The sequence below is a fragment of the Lithobates pipiens genome, unplaced genomic scaffold (genome assembly GCF_037356315.1).
Source record: "Lithobates pipiens isolate NorthernLeopardFrog02 unplaced genomic scaffold, aLitPip1_a1.2 Scaffold_28, whole genome shotgun sequence".
Classification (NCBI taxonomy): Eukaryota; Metazoa; Chordata; class Amphibia; order Anura; family Ranidae; genus Lithobates; species Lithobates pipiens.
Genome location: NW_027507789.1, coordinates 24335796 through 24357312, shown reverse-complemented (window position 1 = coordinate 24357312; position 21517 = coordinate 24335796). Strand labels below are relative to the sequence as shown.

The window sequence follows — 21517 nt, the reverse complement described above, 5'->3', positions numbered from 1 at the left end:
CAGTGCCAGTTCACACCACACTCCGTGTTTTTAATGTGTTCCGGTGTGTTTTTGATGCGTTTCTGGATGCAATGCAGATTATTTTTTTTACTTTTTTTCTGTTTCTCTGTTTTCCCCTGTACTGGGGTCTAGTGCATTTATGCGTTTTTACCGTGTTCCAATGCAGGAAATATGCAGCTTGTTCTACTTTTTTTTTTTTTCTTCTGCAACTGGAATGCCCTGAAGCTGACCGCACTTGGTGTGAACTATGCCATTGAAAACCATATAACTTGCTTTCCATGCATTTTTGGTGCAGAAAAAAAAAAACGCACTGGACCAGATGTGGTATGAACTCCAGCAGATTCCTCCATCCATGCTAAATAGTGCAGATGGACAAATCTCCCACTGAGGCTACTGTGTGCTAACCAGTGGCAAACAATGAATGCAGCTGCTTTTCTAATTGAAGGGAGTGAGGGGGAGCTGGTTGGGGTGCCAACAGGACCACCTGCTGCCACTTCCCCAGATACCGCCTGAAAATGGATTAGCGTATAAAATCGGCATGGTCAAATGGCAAGCAGCAGCAAGAAACCCATCCAGCTGAGCACACTTACGCCTTGCTTTTGATGCCCCCTGCTGGTGAAGTTTCAATCTCTGGACAAATACTTCTCAAAAGTTCATAATATCTTTGCGTTTTAAAATGGTCAGGAAATATGAGGGCCGAGCAACCAACCTGTGAAGAGGAAAAAAAAAAAAGAAATATGATTTAAAACAAAACTTAAAATTATATACATGGTAAATATACACATAAGTATACATTTACCATGTAGTAAAGGCTTAAATGGTAACTCCACTTTCATGGGGAAAAAATAGCAAATGAAAATAATATAGCGTATACAACTGCTACACAATTGTAATTGAATGTTATTCAAAATGACCTTTCCTTTTCAATCTGCAGCTCTGTAATATGTAAAATGATATGGCAACCTGGGGTATACAGAACGCCCCCCAGATACAGTGCATCCAGAAAGTATTCCCAGCGCTTCACTTTTTCCACATTTTTTATTTATTTATTTTTTGTTACAATCTTATTCCAAAATGGATTAAATTCATTATTTTCCTAAAAATTCTACAAACAATACCCCATAATGGCAACGTGAAAGAAGTTTGTTTGAAACCTTTGCAAATTTATTAAAAAAACGAAAAAATCATTCACAGTCTTTGACACTCAAATTTTAGCTCAGGTCCATCCTGTTTCCACTGATCATCCTTGAGATGTTTCTACAACTTAATTGGAGCCCACCTGTGGTAAATTCAGTTGATTGGACATGATTTGGAAAGGCACACACCTGTCTATAGAAGGTTCCACAGTTAACAGTGCATGTCAGAGCACAAACCAAGCCATGAAGTCCAAGGAATTGTCTGTAGACCCTCGAGACAGGATTGTATGGAGACACAGATCTGGGGAAGGGTACAGAAAAAGGTCTGCAGCATTGAAGGTCCCAATGTGCACAGTGGCCTCCATCATCTGTAAATGGAAGAAGTTTGGAATCACTGGGACTCTTCCTTGAGCAGGCCGCCCAACCAAACTGAGTGATCGGCAGAAAGGGGCCTTAGTCAGGGAGGTGACCAAGAACCCGATGGTCACTCTGACAGAGTTCCAGCATTTCTCCGTGGAGAGAGGAGAACCTTCAAGAAGAACAACCATCTCTGCAGCACTCCACCAATCGGGCCTGTATTGTACAGTGACCAGACAGAAGCCACTACTCAGTAAAGGGAACATGACAGTCCACCTGGAGTTTGCCAAAAGGCACCTGAAGGACTTCCAGACCATGAGAAACAAAATTCTCTGGATTGAGGAAACAACGATTGAACTCTCTGGCCTGAATGGCAAGCGTCATGTCTGGAGGAAACCAGGCACCGCTCATCACCTGGTAAATACCATCCCTACAGTGAATCATGGTGGTGGCAGCATCATGCGGTGGGGGATGTTTTTCAGCGGCAGGAACTGGGAAACTAGTCAGGATCGAGGAAAAGATGAATTCAGCAATGTACAGAGACATCGTTGATGAAAACCTGCTCCAGAGCACTGTGGACCTCAGACTGGGACGAAGGTTCATCTTCCAACAGGACAACAACCCTAAGTACACAGACAAGATAACAAAGAAGTGGCTATGGGACAACTCTGTGCATGTCCTTGAGTGGCCCAGCCAGAGTCCAGACTTGAACCCGATTGATAGAGAGATCTGAAAATGGCTGTACACCAACGCTCCCCATCCAATCTGATGGAGCCTGAGAGGTTCACAGTGCTCTGGAGCAGGTTTTCATCAACAAGGTCTCTGTACATTGCTGCATTCATCTTTCCCCTCGATCCTGACTAGTTTCCCAGTTCCTGCCGCTGAAAAACATCCCCCACAGCATGATGCTGCCACCACCATGCTTCACTGTAGAGATGGTATTGGCCAGGTGATGAGCGGTGCCTGCTTTCCTCCAGACATGAAGCTTGCCATTCAGGCCAGAGTTCAATCTTTGTTTCCTCAATCCAGAGAATTTTGTCTCTCATGGTCTGAGAGTCCTTCAGGTGCCTTTAGGCAAACTCCAGGTGGGCTGTCATGTTCCCTTTACTGAGTAGTGACTTCTGTCTGTTTCTCACAAAAGACTTGAGGCTGTAATTGGTGCCAAAAGGGTTTCCACAAAGTATAGAGCAAAGGTTGTGTATACTTATGTACATGGGATTTTATTTTTTATAAAATTTGCAAAGATTTCACGCAAGCTTCTTTCATGTTGTCATTATCGGGTATTGTTTGTAGAATTTTGAGGAAAATAATAAATTTAATCCATTTTGGAATAAGGCTGTAACATAACATGGAAAAAGTGAAGCGCTGTGAATACTTTCCGGATGCACTGTATATAATTTCCTGCTTGTGCGATTGGCTCACTGATTTTCCCAGAAGTCTGCTCTAAGATATTAAATAAAAATTTTTTGCAGGGGATGCCCAAAATCTGACTTATGTTGCAGGGGATGGAGGGACACATTTATAGTATTGGGCTATAATACCACCGACCGGAGGACTTGACACAAAAAAAATATGTGTTCCTGGGATTTATTTTTATTTTTTGCTAGTGTCTTAGGGTGGACATATTTTCTTTGAATTTAGTTTTCGTTTTCGTTTTTTTTTCTCCATGGACTTCAATCAATATTCCTCACTCGCTGCTTCAGCTGGTCACTACATGGCAGCTATCTGAATTGGCTTTTCCTCAACCTGACTTTGGAGAGCCATACTTGGACCCACTGGACTGAAAGTGCAAGACTAGCCTGGAAGTGACCTTTTGGGCAATGGGATCCCCTTGTGGGTCTTTCCAGACACCAAGTACTGGCAAAAGTTGGCTGCAGAGTGGTTTTCCAGGTCCAATTCCATTGGAGGTAGCCCTGTCTCTAGGACTGGGAGCTACCTCATTATTTCCACCACTGGGTACCTTTCATATTTCCCAATACTGCCAGTTTTACTATTGAAGGCGTTAACACTGAAGACTGAATGCTGAGGGGTATGTTAGGTGTATTGTTTCTAGCAAAACAGTGTAGAGGCAGCATCATCCCACAGCTGCTTCTGCTTTTCAAATGGTCCTTTTCTACTGTCCATCTGCATAGACCTTGGTCCCCTCCAGCATTCTGTAAGGACCCAGGTATGAACCTGCAATCTCTGTGTCTGGTGATGTCTCTTCTTGTTGAGCCACCTGTAATGCTGGACAGATCCCTGTCTGATCCATTGGATAATCCTGCCTTGTGCCTTGTTTCTGCTGAACCTTGAACTTCTTGCTCCTCCCATGAGCTTCCTATGTAAGCCATTCTTTTGAACTTCCTGAGTGCCAGATTATTGTGCTCTCTTCAGCATTTATCTCACTCTTGTCACTCCTGCTGCCATCTGTATCTCTGCTACCACTCATTACCGACTTTTGGCTTCTTCTTTGACTACGCTTCTTGATCCCAGCCTGTGATCACTTTTTACCAACCTCTGGCCTATTTACTGACTAGGCTTCTGCTTGATTCCTACCTGCTATATCTGCTACTGGACCCCGGCTTGCTCACCTCCTGTTGAGGTAATCCTGAGTATCGAGACCTGGTACTACCACACAGCAAAACCCATCTCCACCATCAGGAGCTCTAGTGAACATCAGTTGGTGCTTAGATTCCATCCCTCGGGTAAGCACGTGTCATCCTGGTTGTTTTACTAATCCAGATGGTCAGTGGTAACCTCTCTACTGCTATAGCTACTGGTCTCTGAGCCTGACCTCTGACCGTGACCCTTTCTGACCCTCATCAGCCACCAACGGACTGGATTTGTGAGTACCTGAGGCCTAGCCTCCTACCTTAGCCTAGTTGCATTGATGCCATGCAGTCGAAACATGTCTCTACCCAGACGCAGAGGGGACAGTGACCCCAACTTTCCTAACAGTTTCAGGGATGTTTATTCTTTACCCAATGAGGGCATGAACTTCTATAATCTGAAATCAAATGACCTTATGTTTATAGGGTCTACCTCGGTGGACTCCCCCTTAGATGCGTCTCCTGTCTATTTGTCAGCGGAGTCTACTGCAGTCAAACAATTCACCCAATACCTTTGCCGATATTGACTGCAAAGGCTCTAAGCATGCTCCCATGCCTTTGCCTGCAGAGTAAATCTCTGATCCTCCCATGGCCTTAGAAAAAGGCTGGACCACCAGTTGCAGTGACCACCCCTGACTCTGTGTCCCCACAGTCTATCTCCGATGAGACTGTTCTTGGAGCACCACAGTCCCCTGTCATTACCTCGAACCTGCAAGAGACTATTGTGGCTCTTACTGATGCAGTACATACTACTGTGCATCTGGAGGATCAGCCTGTGGTCTCCAGCATGGGGTCTCTTGAAGCTTCTGCAGCTGTGAAGACCTTCCAACTATGCCAACTATTTGAGGTATTTCTCAATGTAGGAACTTGACTTTTTGTTCGAACTTTTCCCTTTTTGATAGGCATTTTGTGACGTGTACTCTATTTGACCTGTGTAGAGGGTCCATGGAATGAATGCACAAACGTGTTCTAATGCACCTTGACTTATGACCATGAATGATCAAACAAACCCATAGATATAATAGGGCCCTAATCTATCATACCTTCTTAAGGACATACTCCAATTCCTTTGCTTGATATGCTGGATTCACAGACACCTACAGAAAATAAGATTGGTGTTAGAGATAAATGCTGAATGTTTAATGGCAAAAGCACAGGTCAAAAAGTGTATCTAAATCCAAAATTGAAAATGTAATATAATGACTAAAGGTGTGTTATCCCTTTATTTATACTAAATAGGGCAATGCTTCTGATCGTGCTCAACTTTTATTGTGATCAAGCTCATAATAAATCTCTTCCTCCAGAAGAATGGTAGAAAATCTGTTAAAGTGATATTCAAAAGTTTCCGAAATACACAAGTGGTGGAGAACTCTCATCAAGTGCTTCACTCCAGAATAGCTAAATGTATTCCAAACTAAACAGCATCTTGTTTTAGGGGTGTCGCGAAGAATAGACCCCAAAGGAGGCCCTTCTCCACAAACCAATAAACAATATCTCCCGAAGAGGCTATATCCTTATCACACATGTTTTTATAGCCACTAAACAAACGATTGTTCATGCATGGAAGACTCCATCCCTCAGCTTTGAAGGGGCAAATCTAAGATTTAGGGCACAATCAATGAAAATTGATGGGGATCTTGAAGGATACGCATGGTAAATTTCCCTCCAGTATGGCAACCTTGGCTTGACTACACCCCTCCTGCTCATCGCGCCTCACATTTACTGCTGCTTTGAGCATCAGAGGAGGCTTCTTTCCTCTTCACCGCCTTTAGTGGCCTCCATGGATTCCCCCTCTCACTTTCACCCTTGATTTATCCCCTTTTTGCTAATCTCTATGGAAGATCTGTGCTTGATTAGCTGCAGTGGAGGGCAGGGGAGACATTGGGGGGGTCTAACAGACCCCTAATATCCCCCATAAAGAGGATCTGTCACCTGACCAAAACAAGGGGGCTTGTTTAAGCCAAAATTAAAAAAATAATAATAATAATGTGTAAAAAGTGTCTTTTAACCACTTCAGCCCTTGAAGATTTTACCCCCTTCCTGACCAGAGCACTTTTTGCGATTCGGCACTGCGTCGCTTTAACTGACAATTGCACGGTCATGCGACGTTGTACCCAAACAAAATTGATGTCCTTTTTTCCCACAAATAGAGCTTTCTTTTGGTGGTATTCGATCACCTCTGCGGTTTTTATTTTTTGCACTATAAACAAAAAAGCGACAATTTTGAACGCAATATTTTTTAGTTTTTGCTATAATAAATATCCCATGTATGTATGTATGTATGTATGTATGTATGTATTTATATATTTATAGTATGTATGTATGTATTTATATATTTATATTATGTATGTATGTATGTATGTATGTATTTATATATTTATATTATGTATGTATTTATATATTTATATATGTATGTATGTATGTATGTATGTATGTATGTATGTATTTATATATTTATGTATGTATGTATGTATGTATTTATATAATATTTAAAAAAACACCTTTTTTTTCCCCTCAGTTTAGGCCGATATTTATTCTTCTACATATTTTTGGTAAAAAAAAAAAAAATTGCAATAAGCGTATATAGATTGGTTTACGCAAAATAAGTTAGTGTCTACAAAATAGGGGATGGTTTTATGGCATTTTTATTATCCTTATTTTTTTTTTTTTACTAGTAATGGCGCAATCTGCAATTTTTATTGTGACTGCGACATTATGGTGGACACATCAGACACTTTTGACACATTTTCTGGGACCGCTGGAATTTATACAGCGATCAGTGCTATAAAAATGCACTGATTACTGTAAAAATGTCACTGGCAGGGAAGGGGTTAACACTAGGGGGTGATCAAGGGGTTAAGTGTGTTCCCTAATGTGTGTTCTAACTGAAGGGGGGGGGGGAGTGGACTGTGTTGGAGAGAGGACAGATCGCTGTTCATACTCTGTATGAACAGACGATGAGTCTCTTCTCCCCTCAGAGAACCAGAAACTGTGTGTGTTTACACACATAGCTCCCGTTTCTTGGTGTGTAACCAGCGATCACGGGCACTCGCATCGGCTCGGGGGGCGGGGGGTGGGTGCAGGTGCGCGACCCTAGTGGCCACAGGGCGAAGGGACATTACAAAACTGCGGCGGCTGGTCGGCAAGTGGTTAATAAAAACAAATAAAAATCTGGCGGGGAGAAGAACCGTGCACCGTCCTCTGGGGTTTGTTCAGAAAACGGTAGAAGAGCCTGTCTCTTGCAAGCATGCTGCTGAGAATGAACCTTACTTTCTGCATAGAAGTAGTGGTCTCTGCAGAAGCCAGACATGCCCTCCTGCTGAGCCAAAGCTAGAGCTTACTGATCTAATTTTTTTTTTTATTTTTTCTTTCAAAAGCAGCTACAGAATGAGTAAAAAAGTTCTCTGACAGCAGCTGCAGAGAAGAAGCCTTGCTCTCTGTGGGGAAGCAGTGGTCCAACTTGCCCCCCTACTAACTCACACTTATAGCTCTGCAATCAGCAAAACGCACGCTTCTCACCGATTCGACAGTTCTAGCTCTGACTCAGCAGGGGGAGGTGTCAGTCCTCTGCAGAGAGACCACTGCTTCTCCCCAGAGAGCAAGGGTCCTTCTCTACTGCATGCTGGCAGAGGACAGGCCTTTCTCCTCAGGTTGTGGCTGGTATTTTACTGAACAGAAAATTGTAAGACTCTTGTGTAAAACTGCATGTCTTTTGTTTTAATACAATTTGGAATGTATTTAGCTGATTTAAACTAAAAATGTAATTGGGCTTTTAAAAATAAAAATAAAAATAAATAAAAAGACAATTGTCTACATAGCGGACAACAAAACTCACCAGGATGATGCCAGCTTGAGCCGTAGCAAACTGTGTAAGGATCCACTCGTAGCTATTTGGCCCCCACATTCCGAGGCGATCTCCCTTCTTCAAGCCAAGAGCCAGCAGCCCCGCAGCAAGGGTCTCAACCTGTGTATAAATACAAATCCAAATAAAAATATTATATTCTATAGAAGTGTTTAATAACTAATAAAGTACCCTTTATAAAATCCACTTTTACTGATACTCGTTCACTGACACAGAAACTACGGCAGCCTTTGGGTCCACAGAACTGCCAGGCACCTAACGTTTTCAAAACGAGACAGAAATGATAGCCTACAAAATATGTAAGGACAGATGTATGTACGTAGCTATTCTTTCTGTACCTGCAGAAGTTTTTACCCCCTTAATGACCAGACCATTTTTTGCAATTCAGCACTGCGCTACTTTAACTGGCAATTGCGCAGTCATGCAAACACTGTACCCAAATTAAATCTATTTAATTTTTTTCACACAAATATATTTTTTGGTGGTATTTGATCACCACTGCGTTATTTTTATTTTTTTTTGTTTGTTTTTTATTATACAAATGAAAATTTAGAAAAAAAAAAAACCCCCAATACAATATTTTCTACTTTCTGTTATAAAAACATCCAATAAATTCACATCTTCATAAATTTAGACCAACGTGTATTCTGCTACGTGTGGCAAATGCTGGCAGTGATTAGGGCTGATCCTGCTAACACTGCATTTTTGGGGACACTATACTCTAGGGGTCTCAAACTGGCGGCCCTCCAACTGAGATTCTGTGCTTGATAACCCACTGCGCAAATATCGAGTGACATAAAAAAAATGGGCACTACAATTATTTTATTCTCCGGGGTCTCTGCTTTCAGAAAATATATTACGTTTGGGGCTTTTAACTAATCTTCAGGCCTGACTCTGGCAGCAAAAAGCAAGCAAGGGGATATTGTAGGCGCAATAAAGACAAAACCTTAGGCTGCAGCCAAGTGTCTCTAAAATGTTAATCAGTAATAATCTATTATAAAAGACAAGTCCATTAGGGATCCTAACATGATTGGGGCGTAGAAGAGCAAAGTCCACCCCCTTAGGGCTAGCTCATCCGGGAGGAAGTCAACTCGTTGAAATGACATGCAAAAGAAAGAATAAGGAGAGCGCCTCTAAGTACAATAGTTAAAAATATATATATATATATAAAAAAAAAGTCACTCACTGGTGGTAGATGAAACAAAGGCTCTATTTGAGCATCTCCGGGTCTCATCCAAGCACAGGTTCTGTATCAGCCACTCCGCCGGGAAGAAACGTCAGCCACTCTCTTCAGGATCGCAGGCAGCCAGAGCATCCACGAAAGCCACGGTGGAACGCAACGCCAATGGTGTGACGGTCACCAGACAGGGCGGGTGCACCGCATTTTAGAGCATACAAAAAAAGCTGCCTCTGGGCATGTACGCTCCAAATGGAGTGCGCATGCCCGGAGACTGCATTGTGCAAGCTCCAAAAGAAGCACGCATGCCTGGAGGCGGCATCGTGCATGTTCTGAAACGTGTTGTACCTGTCCCGTCTAGTGTTGTCATCACACCATTGGCGTTGCGTTTCACCATGCTATCCACGGATGCTCTGGCTGCCTGCGATCCAGGAGGAATTTGCTTCACGGCGGAGCAGCTAACACAGAACGTATGCCCGGATGAGACCCTAATGTCGTGAACACACGGTCGGACTTTCCGGCAGAAAAAGTCAGACGGAATAATTTCATCAGATATTCCGATCACGTGTGGGCTTCATCTGACTTTTTTTTTATTTTTTTATTTTTTTTCAAAAATTCTGACGGACCTAGAAATAGGAATTGATTCCATCGGAAATATTTGAAACCTGTTCTATCGGGAAAACCGCTCGTCTGTATGCAGGTCCGATGGACCAACAACAATGCAAGGCCAGATATTGTAGGGTAGGTACTCCTGCGCTAAAAGGAATCTATAAGTATAGTATATTGAAACGATGGGTGCTGCATACACCGCAAGGACCAAACTCGTGTGTAATCAGAAAGTGGGGGGTGGTGTTGTGCTCCTTACAGAATATTATATATTTTCCTTTTATATATAATAAATTATTAAAATATTTGGTTGTGTTTATAACTAGCAGACATTCATCAGTATCACCAATAAAGTGCAAATGTGCAGATAAAATAATATCATAAATTGATTGGCATATACGTTAAAAGGGACATAAGTATTAATCATAAGAAAATTTCTATTGTGCAATAAACATATATGTAAAAATAAATATAAAACCTACATCTGGCATGTACAATATTGCATAAAAAAGTAAATAGTGTAACTACATGTGATTTCAAAATTGTGCAACATACGCAAAATGTGAATAGTTCATAAAGTGACTTATTTCATCAAGGAGAAACCCAAATTTATATATATATATATATATATATATATATATATATATATATATAATAAAAAAAAATACTTTTAACAAACTGAGTGTATCAAAGTCTCTAGTGCAATATTGGACGTTATTTCTTGGTCCAGTGTGCAACAGTAGTGCAGATGTGCAAGTGTTTCACAGGAACACTGTGTGCTGCTATACTGACATTCAGTGATACTGTGCCTCTAAGTGCAACGAAATAGATCTTCAGTGTCACTGACACCTGTGGTTGTAATAAATGATTACCTTACCGCTGTAAGGTAAACAGCATGTAGCGAGGTTTTTTGGGGGAAAGGGATCCCTTCGGATCGATCTTTTCCTAGGCGTTCATACTGTGTATGGAATAAAGCCAGGGGGGGGGGGGTAATCCTTTCCTTTTCTCTCTTTCCACTGGGCGTTAAATTATTTGGATCACTCAGATCGTTTAAGTGCTCAATGTATCAAAGAAAGATAAAAAGAGGTCCACCATGGTGTAGTATATTTGAAAAAAGGGGTAAAAACTCACATTTTCCTTATGTAAGCGGAACAATGTAAAAAACGAGCGCGGAGCTCGTACCTGGGCGTCTATTCCGGTGTCTAGTTTGCCTCTCGTATCCTACGCGTTGCGTCACAACGCACGTGACTTCGACTGGCAAGGCCAGATATTGGCTACCCGCTATTGAACTTCCTTTTTCTAGTCCCATCGTATGTCATTGCGTTCTAAACAAACGCACTTTGGTGTGATTGTGTGTAGGCAAGTCCGTTTTCAGCAGAACTCCGTTGGAAAGACCATCAGAGAAAAACCAGTCGTGTGTACGCAGCATGAGATGCTTACTGTCAAATAGATCCTTTGTTTCACCTACCACCTGTGAGTGGCTTATTGGTAGTTTTATTAAACCTATGAACTATTGCACTTAAGCCCCGTACACACGAGCGGACTTTTCAACATCCAAAGTCCGTCAGACCGAGTCCGTCAGACTATCCGATCGTGTGTGGGCTGCAACGGACTTTAGCTTCGCAAAAGTCTGACGGACTTTAGAAATGAAGCATGCTTCAAATTTTCCCGACGGAACTCCGCCGGACCCGGTCCCCTTCGAAAAATGCGCTCGTGTGTATGCTACTCCGACGGACTAAAACCGACGCTAGGGCAGCTATTGGCTACTGGCTATGAACTTCCTTATTCGAGTCGGGTCGTACGTCATCACGTTCGAATCCGTCGGAGTTTAGTGTGATCGTGTGTGGCCAAGTCCGTTCGGCCGAAAAGTCTGTCAGAACTCCGGCGGAACTCCTTTGGAAGTCTGTCGGACATAAGTCCTCTCGTGTGTACGGGGCTTTAGACGCGCTCCCTGTTTATTTCCTTTGCCTGGCTCTGGCAGCAGGGTTATGCCCCATACACGCGGTTGAAAATTCAGACGGAAAAAGTCCGATCGGATTATGTTGTCGGAATTTCCAAACTTCCGAAAAAGTTGAGAACTGGATCTAAAATTTTCCGACAACAAAATCCGATCATGTGTAGAGAATTCCGACATACAAAGTGGCACGCATGCTCAGAAAAAATTTGAAGACGAAAGCTATTGGCTACTGGCCTCTACGTAGTCTCGTCATACGTCACCACGTTCTGAGCGATCAGATTTTCCGACAACTGTGTGCGACCGTGTGTATGCAAAACAAGTTTGGGCCAAAATCCGTCGGACAAAATCTTATGGATTTTGTGGTCGGAATGTCCGACCGTGTGTACGGGGCATTACTCTACAGCAGGGATCTCCAAACTACGGCCCTCCGGCTGTTGAGGAAATACACTTCTTCCCATGAGGCATTGTAAAGCTCTGACATTCACAATCGTGACTAGGCATGATGGGAATTGTAGTTCCTAAACAACTGGAGGGCCGTAGTATGGAGACCCCTGGTCTACAGACTGAGGCTTTGGAAGGGGTAACCACATGCACTGAAACCTTCCCCATTATAAGGATCCTTTATCATCTTCCCTACATCGCCTTGTTTCCTGCTACATGACAGGTGCCCTTTAGCTGGTTACCTACATCTTTACATAGCTGGCTGTAGGTCTTTCTTTTGGCACCGTGGATATCGACGACGGCCTCTTGATCCGGGATTCGCTGGGTTGTGTCCCACAGACACTGTTGCATAGTCTTGATGGTCAGCGGTATATCGATATTCCCATGGATGTAACTTACGGTGGTGATGGGTTTCTGGGGTGGAGCTACAGAGAGCAGAACACTGTGGGATGAAGAAATAAGAAGGCATTAGAGAGTGTACCCTATATGTCACTAAATGGAGGGTGCACATAAACAGGCTGCATTGGCTGAGATAGGTTTCTGTACAAACTTACCCCTGCGGGGGGATATAAAACATACACAAATGCCCACAGGCCAAATGTTGTATAGAAAACCAAAGTAAGACAAAATCAGGATGTAAAGGTGTGTCATCAAGGCCCACGTATCGCCCAGACAACCCACTGACTCATTTCGGGGGACATGCCCCCTTATTTTGCCGCACAGTGATGAGCTCATCTTTCTGTCACTCTGCTCTCTCCTCCTATCAGCATGCTTTCTGTCCAATGAGCGCAAAAAAGCTAATACTATAGCACCATGTATGTTGAGCCCAAGTAGTACGTCAGGTTGAAAAGCTCATCAGCATCTGGAATTGCACTGGAATGCATGCCCAATGCAGCCCTCTAACAATTTGGGAAAGCTGGCTATTAAATGAATAGAAGTCAATGGGAAGAGATTTTTAACATTGCAGTCAATAGGACACAATATTGCATTAAACTTAATGGGATGTGATTTTGCATTGAAGTCAATGGGAAGCGGTTTTGCATTGAGGTCAATAGGGTTAATTTTTGCCTTGAAGTCTATGGGATGTGTTTTTGCATTGAAATCACTAGGGAGCGTTTTTGCATTGAAGTCAATGGGAGATGAGTTTGTATTGAAGTCAATAGGTGGCATTTTTGCACTGAAGTCACTAGGGGACGTTTTTGCATTGCAGTCAATGGGATGCAATTTTGCACTAAAGCCACTAGGGGCGTTATTGCATTGAAGTCAATGAGACACGATTTTGCATTGAAGGCAATGGGACAAGATTTTGTTTTGAGGTCAATAAGGGGGAGTTTTTGCATTGAAGTCAATGGGACATCATTTTGCATTGAGGTCAATAGGGGTAATGTTTGCCTTGAAGTCAACGGGACGAGATTTTGCATTGACGTCAATGGGATGCAGCATAAAATTATCTGCACTTTTTTTCTTCAATTTTCGGCCCAAAATTTTGGCGCCCGATATATCGCTTCATCCCTAATGTATAAACCCAAAGAAAGAAGTCATCGGAATGTAAAGATGTGTCATCAAGGCCTACGCATCACTTAGACAACCCACTCGACGCGTTTCGAGAGACATGCCCCCTTCTTTAGATCTTGGTTAGTCTGTGTATGACATCACCTCCTAAACAGACCAGACAATACACCTCTTACCCAATGCAGAGTGGGTCCACACCAATGGGGGAGAGGCCACTGTATGAACAGCCCGGATTATGCAGAACTATGAATGAATAAAAAGTGAAAATACGGAAGTATAAACCCTTTTCTTTTGCAGGTCGCAGTTTTTTTCTACCCATCGACGGGATCACTTTAAAACGCTAAATAGAAAGTCAGTTTCTAATGCTGCCGCTCTGTATGAATAGGAATAGGAGGTGAAATACATGTCGGGTTGCATAAAATATTTTCAGCAACTGGAGGCCATAAACATGGAAACGTCATTCATATAACCAGGACTGGCTGCGTTTACATAGCGTGTGAAAAAAAAACCTGTAAAGCACAACAGCGGCTTTCTATGTGGTTATAAGGTCCCCTTCCAATGACCTCAAAGGCCTTTATTAAACATTCACATGTGGTGGAATAAAAGATTGTGAAATATACAAACTACAGTTTATTTCCAGCTAAAGTATGCTCAGTACACAGCTAAAATACATCTTAAAGAACTCTGATCTGGCAATGGATTCAAATTGACCGGCATACCTGCCAGAAAGCAAAGCCAGGTTGGCAAACTAATTTTATTCCTACAGCAGTTAAGCAGCACTACTTGGTTCACCTCCCTGTCCTTCGCCTGGGATGGACAATGAATTCTCCAGTAGACCGTTGATATAGAGTCTCTCTCTCTCCCCTCTCTCTCCTCTCTCTCTCTCCCCCCCCCCTCTCTCTCTCTCTCTCTCCTCCTCCTCCTCCTCCTCCTCCTCCTCTCTCTCCCTCTCTCTCCCTCTCTCTCCCTCTCTCTCCCTCCCTCTCTCTCTCTCCCCCTCTCTCCCCCTCTCTCCCCCTCTCTCCCTCTCTCTCCCCCTCTCTCCCTCTCTCTCTCTCTCTCTCCCTCTCTCTCTCTCCCTCTCTCTCTCTCCCTCTCTCTCTCTCCCTCTCTCTCTCCTCTCTCTCTCTCTCTCTCTCTCTCTCTCTCTCTCTCTCTCTCTCTCTCTCTCTCTCTCTCTCCCCTGTGAGCAAAAGAACCTGAAAGTACCAGTGCCTAATATAATATTATTATTGTTATTATTATTATACAGGGTTTATATAGTGCGACATATACGCAGCACTTTACAACATTAGGGCAGATATTACAATACAATTCAATACAGGGGGAATCAGAGGGCCCTGCTCGTTGGAGCTTACAATCTAGGAGGGAGGGTCAAGTTATACAAAAGGGTAATAGTTGTGGGGGATGAGCTCATGGAGAAAATAATGCAGTTGTTAGATGGAGGCAGGATAGGCTTCTCTGAAGAAGAGGAAAGTTTTCAGGGATCACCTAAAAGTGGATAAATTTGGAGACCTTCTGATAGATTGGGGTAGCGAATTCCAGAGGATGGACGAGGCTCGGGAGAAGTCCTGGAGGCGGATATGGAAGTAGGTGATGAGGGAGCTAGAGAGCAGGAGGTCTTGAGAGGAGCGAAAAGAACGATTAGGTTGGTTATTTGAGACTAGGCTAGTGATGTAGCTGGGGGGCAGAGATGTGGATGGCTTTGTAAGTTTTAAATTTAATTTGATTTGTTGGGCGAGTGGCAGCCAATGAGGGATTGGCAGAGAGGGGTAGCAGACACTGTGTGGTTTGTAAGGTGGATGGTGGCAGCATTCATGATGGCCTGAAGGGGGGATATTTAAAAGGTAAGTCAATGAGAAGTAAGTTGCAGTAGTCAAGGTGAGAGATGACCAGGGAGTGAATCAGGAGCTTTGTGGTTTCATTGGTTAGAAAGGGACGTAGTTTGGAGATGTTGCGGAGGTTGAGGCGCCAAGCTTTGGAAAGTGATCAGATGTGGGGCTGAAAGGAGAGTTCAGAGTGGAGGATAACACCTAGCACCCTGACATGTGGGCATGGGTGGATGGTTGTGTTATAGTAGCCATAACGCAGAAATTACTGATTCATTCTATTACTTATGCATGAAAAATATTGGATCTAGAGAAAAAAAAAAAAAAAAAAAAAAACAGACTAACATTTGATTTTGGATTTTGCATAGAATGAATGTAAATGCAATTTTGCAGGATGGATATCTTTGAAATATTTCCCCATAATATGTAAAGGTTTCTAAATGCATAGAACATGGTATAATAAACCACCTTACCACCTGCCCTCTGGATCCTGTCCCCTCACAAATGCTACGTTCACCCTCTGGCTCTATGCTACACTCTCTAACCCACATCTTCAATCTCTCCCTCTCTTCTGGCATCTTCCCCAACTCTCTAAAACATGCACTTGTCACCCCCATACTTAAAAAGCTCTCACTGGCCCCATCCAATCTTAACAACCTTTGTCCCATCTCCTTGCTCCCCTTCTCCAAACTCCTTGCTTGTCTGGTCCACGACGGAGCGTCCACCTCGCTGATAATAGCCTTGATCCCAGTCAGTCTGGATTTCGTCCTCAACACTCCACAGAAACCGCTCTCCTAAAATGAACAAACGATCTACTAACGGCCAAAACCAATGGACACTATTCTGTACTAATACTCCTGGACCTCTCTGTTTCCTGTGATATGGTTGACCACCCCTCCTCCACAAAAAACTCCACGCGTTTGGTCTCCATGACTCTTCGCTGGTTCTCTTCCTACTTATCCAAGCGCACCTTTAGCATTTCTTACAACTCTACTTCCTCCTCTCCGCTACCTTTCTATTTTGGGGTCCCCCGAGGTTCTGTTGTTGGACCTCTCATATTTTCAATCTACACCTCCTCCCTGGGTCAGCTCCCATGGCTTCCAATACCATCTCTACACTGATGACACCCAAATCTATTTCTCTACCCCTCAGCTCACTCCCTTCGTCTCCTCACGTATCGCTAATTTACTATCAGATATATCAGTCTGGATGTCACGCCACTTCCTCAAACTCAATCTACCCAAAACCGAACTTCTAATTTTTCCTCCCACACGTGCCCCCTTTCCCCCTCCCCTGATCTCTCTGTCAAAATCGATGGCACAACTATAAGCCCATCCCCGCATGCCAAGGTTCTAGGTGTAGTCCTGGACTCTGAACTCTCCTTTAAGCCGCACGTCCAATCACTGTCCAAATCATTCCGCCCCAACCTTCGCAACATCACCAAAATACGCTCCTTTCTAACCAATGACATAAAGCTCTTAATCCACTCGCTGGTCATCTCTCGCCTTGACTACTACAACTCCCTTCTCATTGGCTTACCTCTACATAGTCTACCCCCCCCCCTTTTTTCAATCTATCAAGAATGCTGCTGCCACACTCATCTACCTTACCAATCGATCTGTCTCTGCCACCCCTCTCTGTCAATCCCTCCACTGGCTTCTGCTCACCCAACAAATTAAATTCAAAATACTGACAACTTCTTACAAAGCCATCCACAATTTCGCCCCCAGCCACATCACTAGCCTAGTCTCTAAATACCAACCTACTTGTTCTCTTCATTCTTCTCAAGACCTCCTGCTCTCTAGTTACCTCACCTCCGGGACTTTTCCAGAGCCTCTCCAATCCTATGGAATGCCCTACCCCAATCTGTCCGCTTATCTCCTACTCTATTTATTCTACGCTTTGAGACAATCACCGAAAACCCTTCTCTTCAGAGAAGCCTATGCTACCCACACCTAACAACTGTATTTTAATTTCTCCATCAGCTCACCCCCCACAGTTATAACCTTTTGTTCCACTTGACCCTCCCTTCTAGATTGTAAGCTCTAACGGGCAGGGCCCTCTGATCCCTCTTGTATTGATTTGTATTGTAAGTGTACTGTCTGCCCTCATGTTGTAAAGCGTTGCGCAAACTGTTGGCGCTATATAAAGACTGTATAATAATAAAGATAAGACTATTATTGGATTGTAAGCTCTTGTATTTTGTTTGTTGTATTGTAACTGTACTGTCTCCCTTTATATTGTAAAGCGCTGTACAAACTAATGGCGCTACATAACTCCTGTATAACAATAATAATAAATCATGCATATAGGTATATATACATAGCATGTAGATAATACTAAATACACAGCACATAGTATATTATATAGATAATACTATATACATAGTATATGATATAGATAATGCTTTATGCATAGCACATCATGCACATAGGTATATACAGTATACATAGTATGTAGATAATACTAAATACATAGCACATAGTATATTATATAGATAATTAGTGGTGCAACAGATCATCACTGATCCGTGATCCAAACGGGTCAACCTGTTCAGATCGGCACACCATGCGATCCGCGAAGCACTCCGCTTCCTCAGCCTTAGGCCCCATTCACACATGCGGACATTATGTCCGTATTTCATCCATCCGTTTGCGGATGAAATACGGGCATACATGCATCCCTATGGGATAGCGGGTGTCTGCGGATAAACATCCACAGACACCCACTATCGTCCGCCACCGCTACTGTCCGATTCTGCAGACGGAGGAAAATCCTATTTTTCTATCCGTCTGCAGAGCGGATCGGATGAACACGGACAGACTGTCCGTGTTCATCCGATTCCCCCATAGAGGAGAGCGGAGAGCTGACAGGGCGGTCCCTGCACAGTGTGCCGGGACCGCCCTGTTATCCGCCGGCTCAGCGGGGACAGCGGAGCGATCCCCGCTGAGCAAGTGGATCATCACGGGGAGGATCATTACTGATCCGTCCCGTGTGAAAGGGGCCTTCGGAAAGGACTTGGCTTCGGCCTAGCTCCAGAGCAGCGGCCATCTTGGTACACCCAGTGGCTGTCTGTGGATATACACTGCGGGAGATGTCTGTGGATATTACAGTGAGTGGGGGGAGATGTCTATTGCAGTGGGGGAGATGGATATTACAGTATAGTTTTTTGATCCGTTGCACCCCTATAGATAATACTATATACATAGCACATTGTATATTATATAGATAATACTCTATACATAGGTAGATACCGTATACATAGCATAAAGATAGCACATAGTATAATTTAGATAATACTATCTACTGTAGATCATATATAATGTACGTTGGTATATACTGTATACACAGCATGTGTTGTGTGTGTGTGTGTGTGTGTGTGTGTGTGTGTGTGTATATTATATATATATATATATATATATATATATATATATATATATATATATATATATATATATATATATATATATATATATATATATATATATATATATAGAAAGGCCAGTATGCTGGCCTGAAATTATGGGAGGAGCCCGGTGGAATATATAACCAGCCCATTCGCCTGTCCTCCTCGTCGGTTCCGGTGCGCGATACCCGATACGTCAGGTATCAAGCGCCGGCCATTCAGACCAGACGCAGTGAGCCCGTTCGTCAGTTCCCGCATTTTTCGTCCCCGTCTTGACAGCTCGTCTTCCCGTTCAGCAGCGTCCGTCGGTTTCGCCGTCGGAGTGTCGCCGTACCCGTCGAATTTGTCGTTGCACGTCGGGCTGGCTGTCGCAGGTAGGGCTTCGGCACCCCCTTTTTTCAATTCATGTATTCGATGTACCGTCAACATTCCCTGTACTCACGAGCCGCTCGCTGCTTTCAAATCGAATGTTTTCTGTGGCCTCGTACGCATGTCGCTATTTTCTACTTTCGATGCAGTCGTTATCACTTTTTCGACACGTTCGATTACGCCACGTCAGGCGATTCATTCGCAGGTACGGCATTCGAAACCGTTCGACTGCCCGAGCATTTCTATTAGTATCGGTCGAATCGTTCGACTCACAGCCAACTGCTTGTTACGACAAGGCAAGCAGTCCGCACGTTTCGCTTGCCCTGCTTCAATTCGAATATCCCTTCATTCATGCAGTTATGTTATGTATTTCATTCGATCTCATTCCAATTCATTTCACTCCCAGTCATTTCTTCCATTTCGAATCATTTCTGTCACTAGTCGCGCTCCGGCGCGAATCCTGTTGCACCTCTGGTGCACCGATTCGCTTTGGAGTGCCCCCAGGGTTTGGCCTCATTTCTGTACATGCTCCAGAGACTGAATCACTCGCAGGTTCACGCACGATCCCTGATTTTTGTCTTTGTCATGGCATATCATTTCTGTCACTTATTACGCTCCAAATCGAATCCTGTCGCATTCTCTTATGCACCGATTCGTCTTGGTGTGCCCAGCTGCTACGCCTCATTTCGGTACATGCTCCAGAGACGGATTCTTTGTAACCTACAGTCCAGTCGTTGAATCCTGTCTCTGTCATGGGATATCATTTCTGTCACTTATTACACTCCAGTTCGAATCCTGTCGCATTCTTTATGCACCGATTCGTTCTGGTGTGCCCAGCTGCTACGCCTCATTTCAGTACATGCTCCAGAGACGGATTCTTTATTGTTACCATCAGTCCAGGCGTTGAATCTTGTCTCTGTCATGGGATATCATTTCTGTCACTTATTACGCTCCAATTCGAATCCTGTCGCATTCTTTTATGCACCGATTTGTTCTGGTGTGCCCAGCTGCTACGCCTCATTTCAGTACATGCTCCAGAGTCGGATTCTTTGTTGTAACCATCAGTCCAGTCGTTGAATCTTATCTCTGTCATGGCATATCATTTCGGTCACTTATTACGCTCCGATTCGAATCCTGTCGCATTTATTTATGCACCGATTCGTTCCGGTGCGCCCAGCTGTTACGCCTCATTTCAGTACATGCTCCAAGGACAGGACTCATCTGTTTGGTTCAAGGGCTCGTCCTCCGATTCTTGTCTTTGTCATGGGTTTCATTTCGTTTCACCTATCACGTTCCGGTACGAATAGTCACATCTGTGTACCAAATTCATCCCGGCGTGCCCCAGGAATGGCCTCATTTCAGTACATGCTCCAAGGACAGGATTCATCCGTTTGGTTCAAGGGCCTCGTCCTCTGATTCTTGTCTTTGTCATGGGTTTTCATTTCATTTCACCTTATCACGTTCCGGTACGAATAGTCACTTCGGTGTACCAAATTCGTCTCGGCGTGCCCCAGGAACGGCCTCATTTCAGTACATGCTCCAGAATCCGTTTCGTGCTCAGTCGCAAAGTTGTGGCATGGCGATCCGGATCTCTGTCATGGCAGCTTCTCTCATCTCACTATCACATGCGGTCTGGATGCCTACCAGGGGGGCCTTGCTCCTCGGCCTCATTTCATTATAAAGTTGCCTCAAAAGGAAAACAGCTTCGTTTAGGCGTGTTGCGTTGTTTTTCTCCACATTCAAGCGCAGACTTCCTGCAATCGTCGTAAATACACATCCAAGCGCAGACTTCTTGCAGTCGTTGCAAGCACGCATCCAGAGATAGACTAATCGCAATCATTGTACCAGCACGCATACGAGCAGAGACCTCTGGCAGTCGTCGCAAGCACGCATTCGAGCCTAGACCTCTTGCACTCGTTACAAGCACGCATTCGAGCATAGACCTCTTGCAGTCGTCGCAAGCACGCATTCGAGCCTAGACCTCTTGCACTCATTACAAGCACGCGTTCGTGCATAGAGCTCTTGCAGTCGTTGCAAGCACGCATTCGAGCATAAACCTCTTGCGGTCGTTGCAAGCACGCATTCGAGCACAAACCTCTTGCTATCGTTGCAAGCACGCTTTCGAGCATAAACCTCTTGCAATCGTTGCAAGCACGCATTCGAGCATAGACCTTTTCCAATCGTCGCAAGCACGCATTCGAGCATACACCTCTAGCGATCGTTGCAAGCACGCATTCGAGCGTAGACCTCTTACAGTCATGACAAGCACGCATTCAA

At 43.9% G+C, this 21517-nt stretch overlaps 1 protein-coding gene across 2 annotated transcripts in view; it reads right to left on the bottom strand.

The window, feature by feature from the left end:
- ACSF2 (acyl-CoA synthetase family member 2) overlaps positions 1 to 21517 on the bottom strand; it is a 146104-nt gene that overhangs the window by 63474 nt on the left and 61113 nt on the right. For both annotated transcript variants that reach the window (XM_077458912.1, XM_077458911.1), the window contains exons 2-5: positions 12371 to 12566; positions 7917 to 8045; positions 5125 to 5178; positions 591 to 709 (exon numbers count right to left, since the gene is read on the bottom strand). In XM_077458912.1, the coding sequence (XP_077315038.1) occupies positions 591 to 709; positions 5125 to 5178; positions 7917 to 8045; positions 12371 to 12566 (498 nt within the window). The remainder of the gene's footprint in view (positions 1 to 590; positions 710 to 5124; positions 5179 to 7916; positions 8046 to 12370; positions 12567 to 21517) is intronic.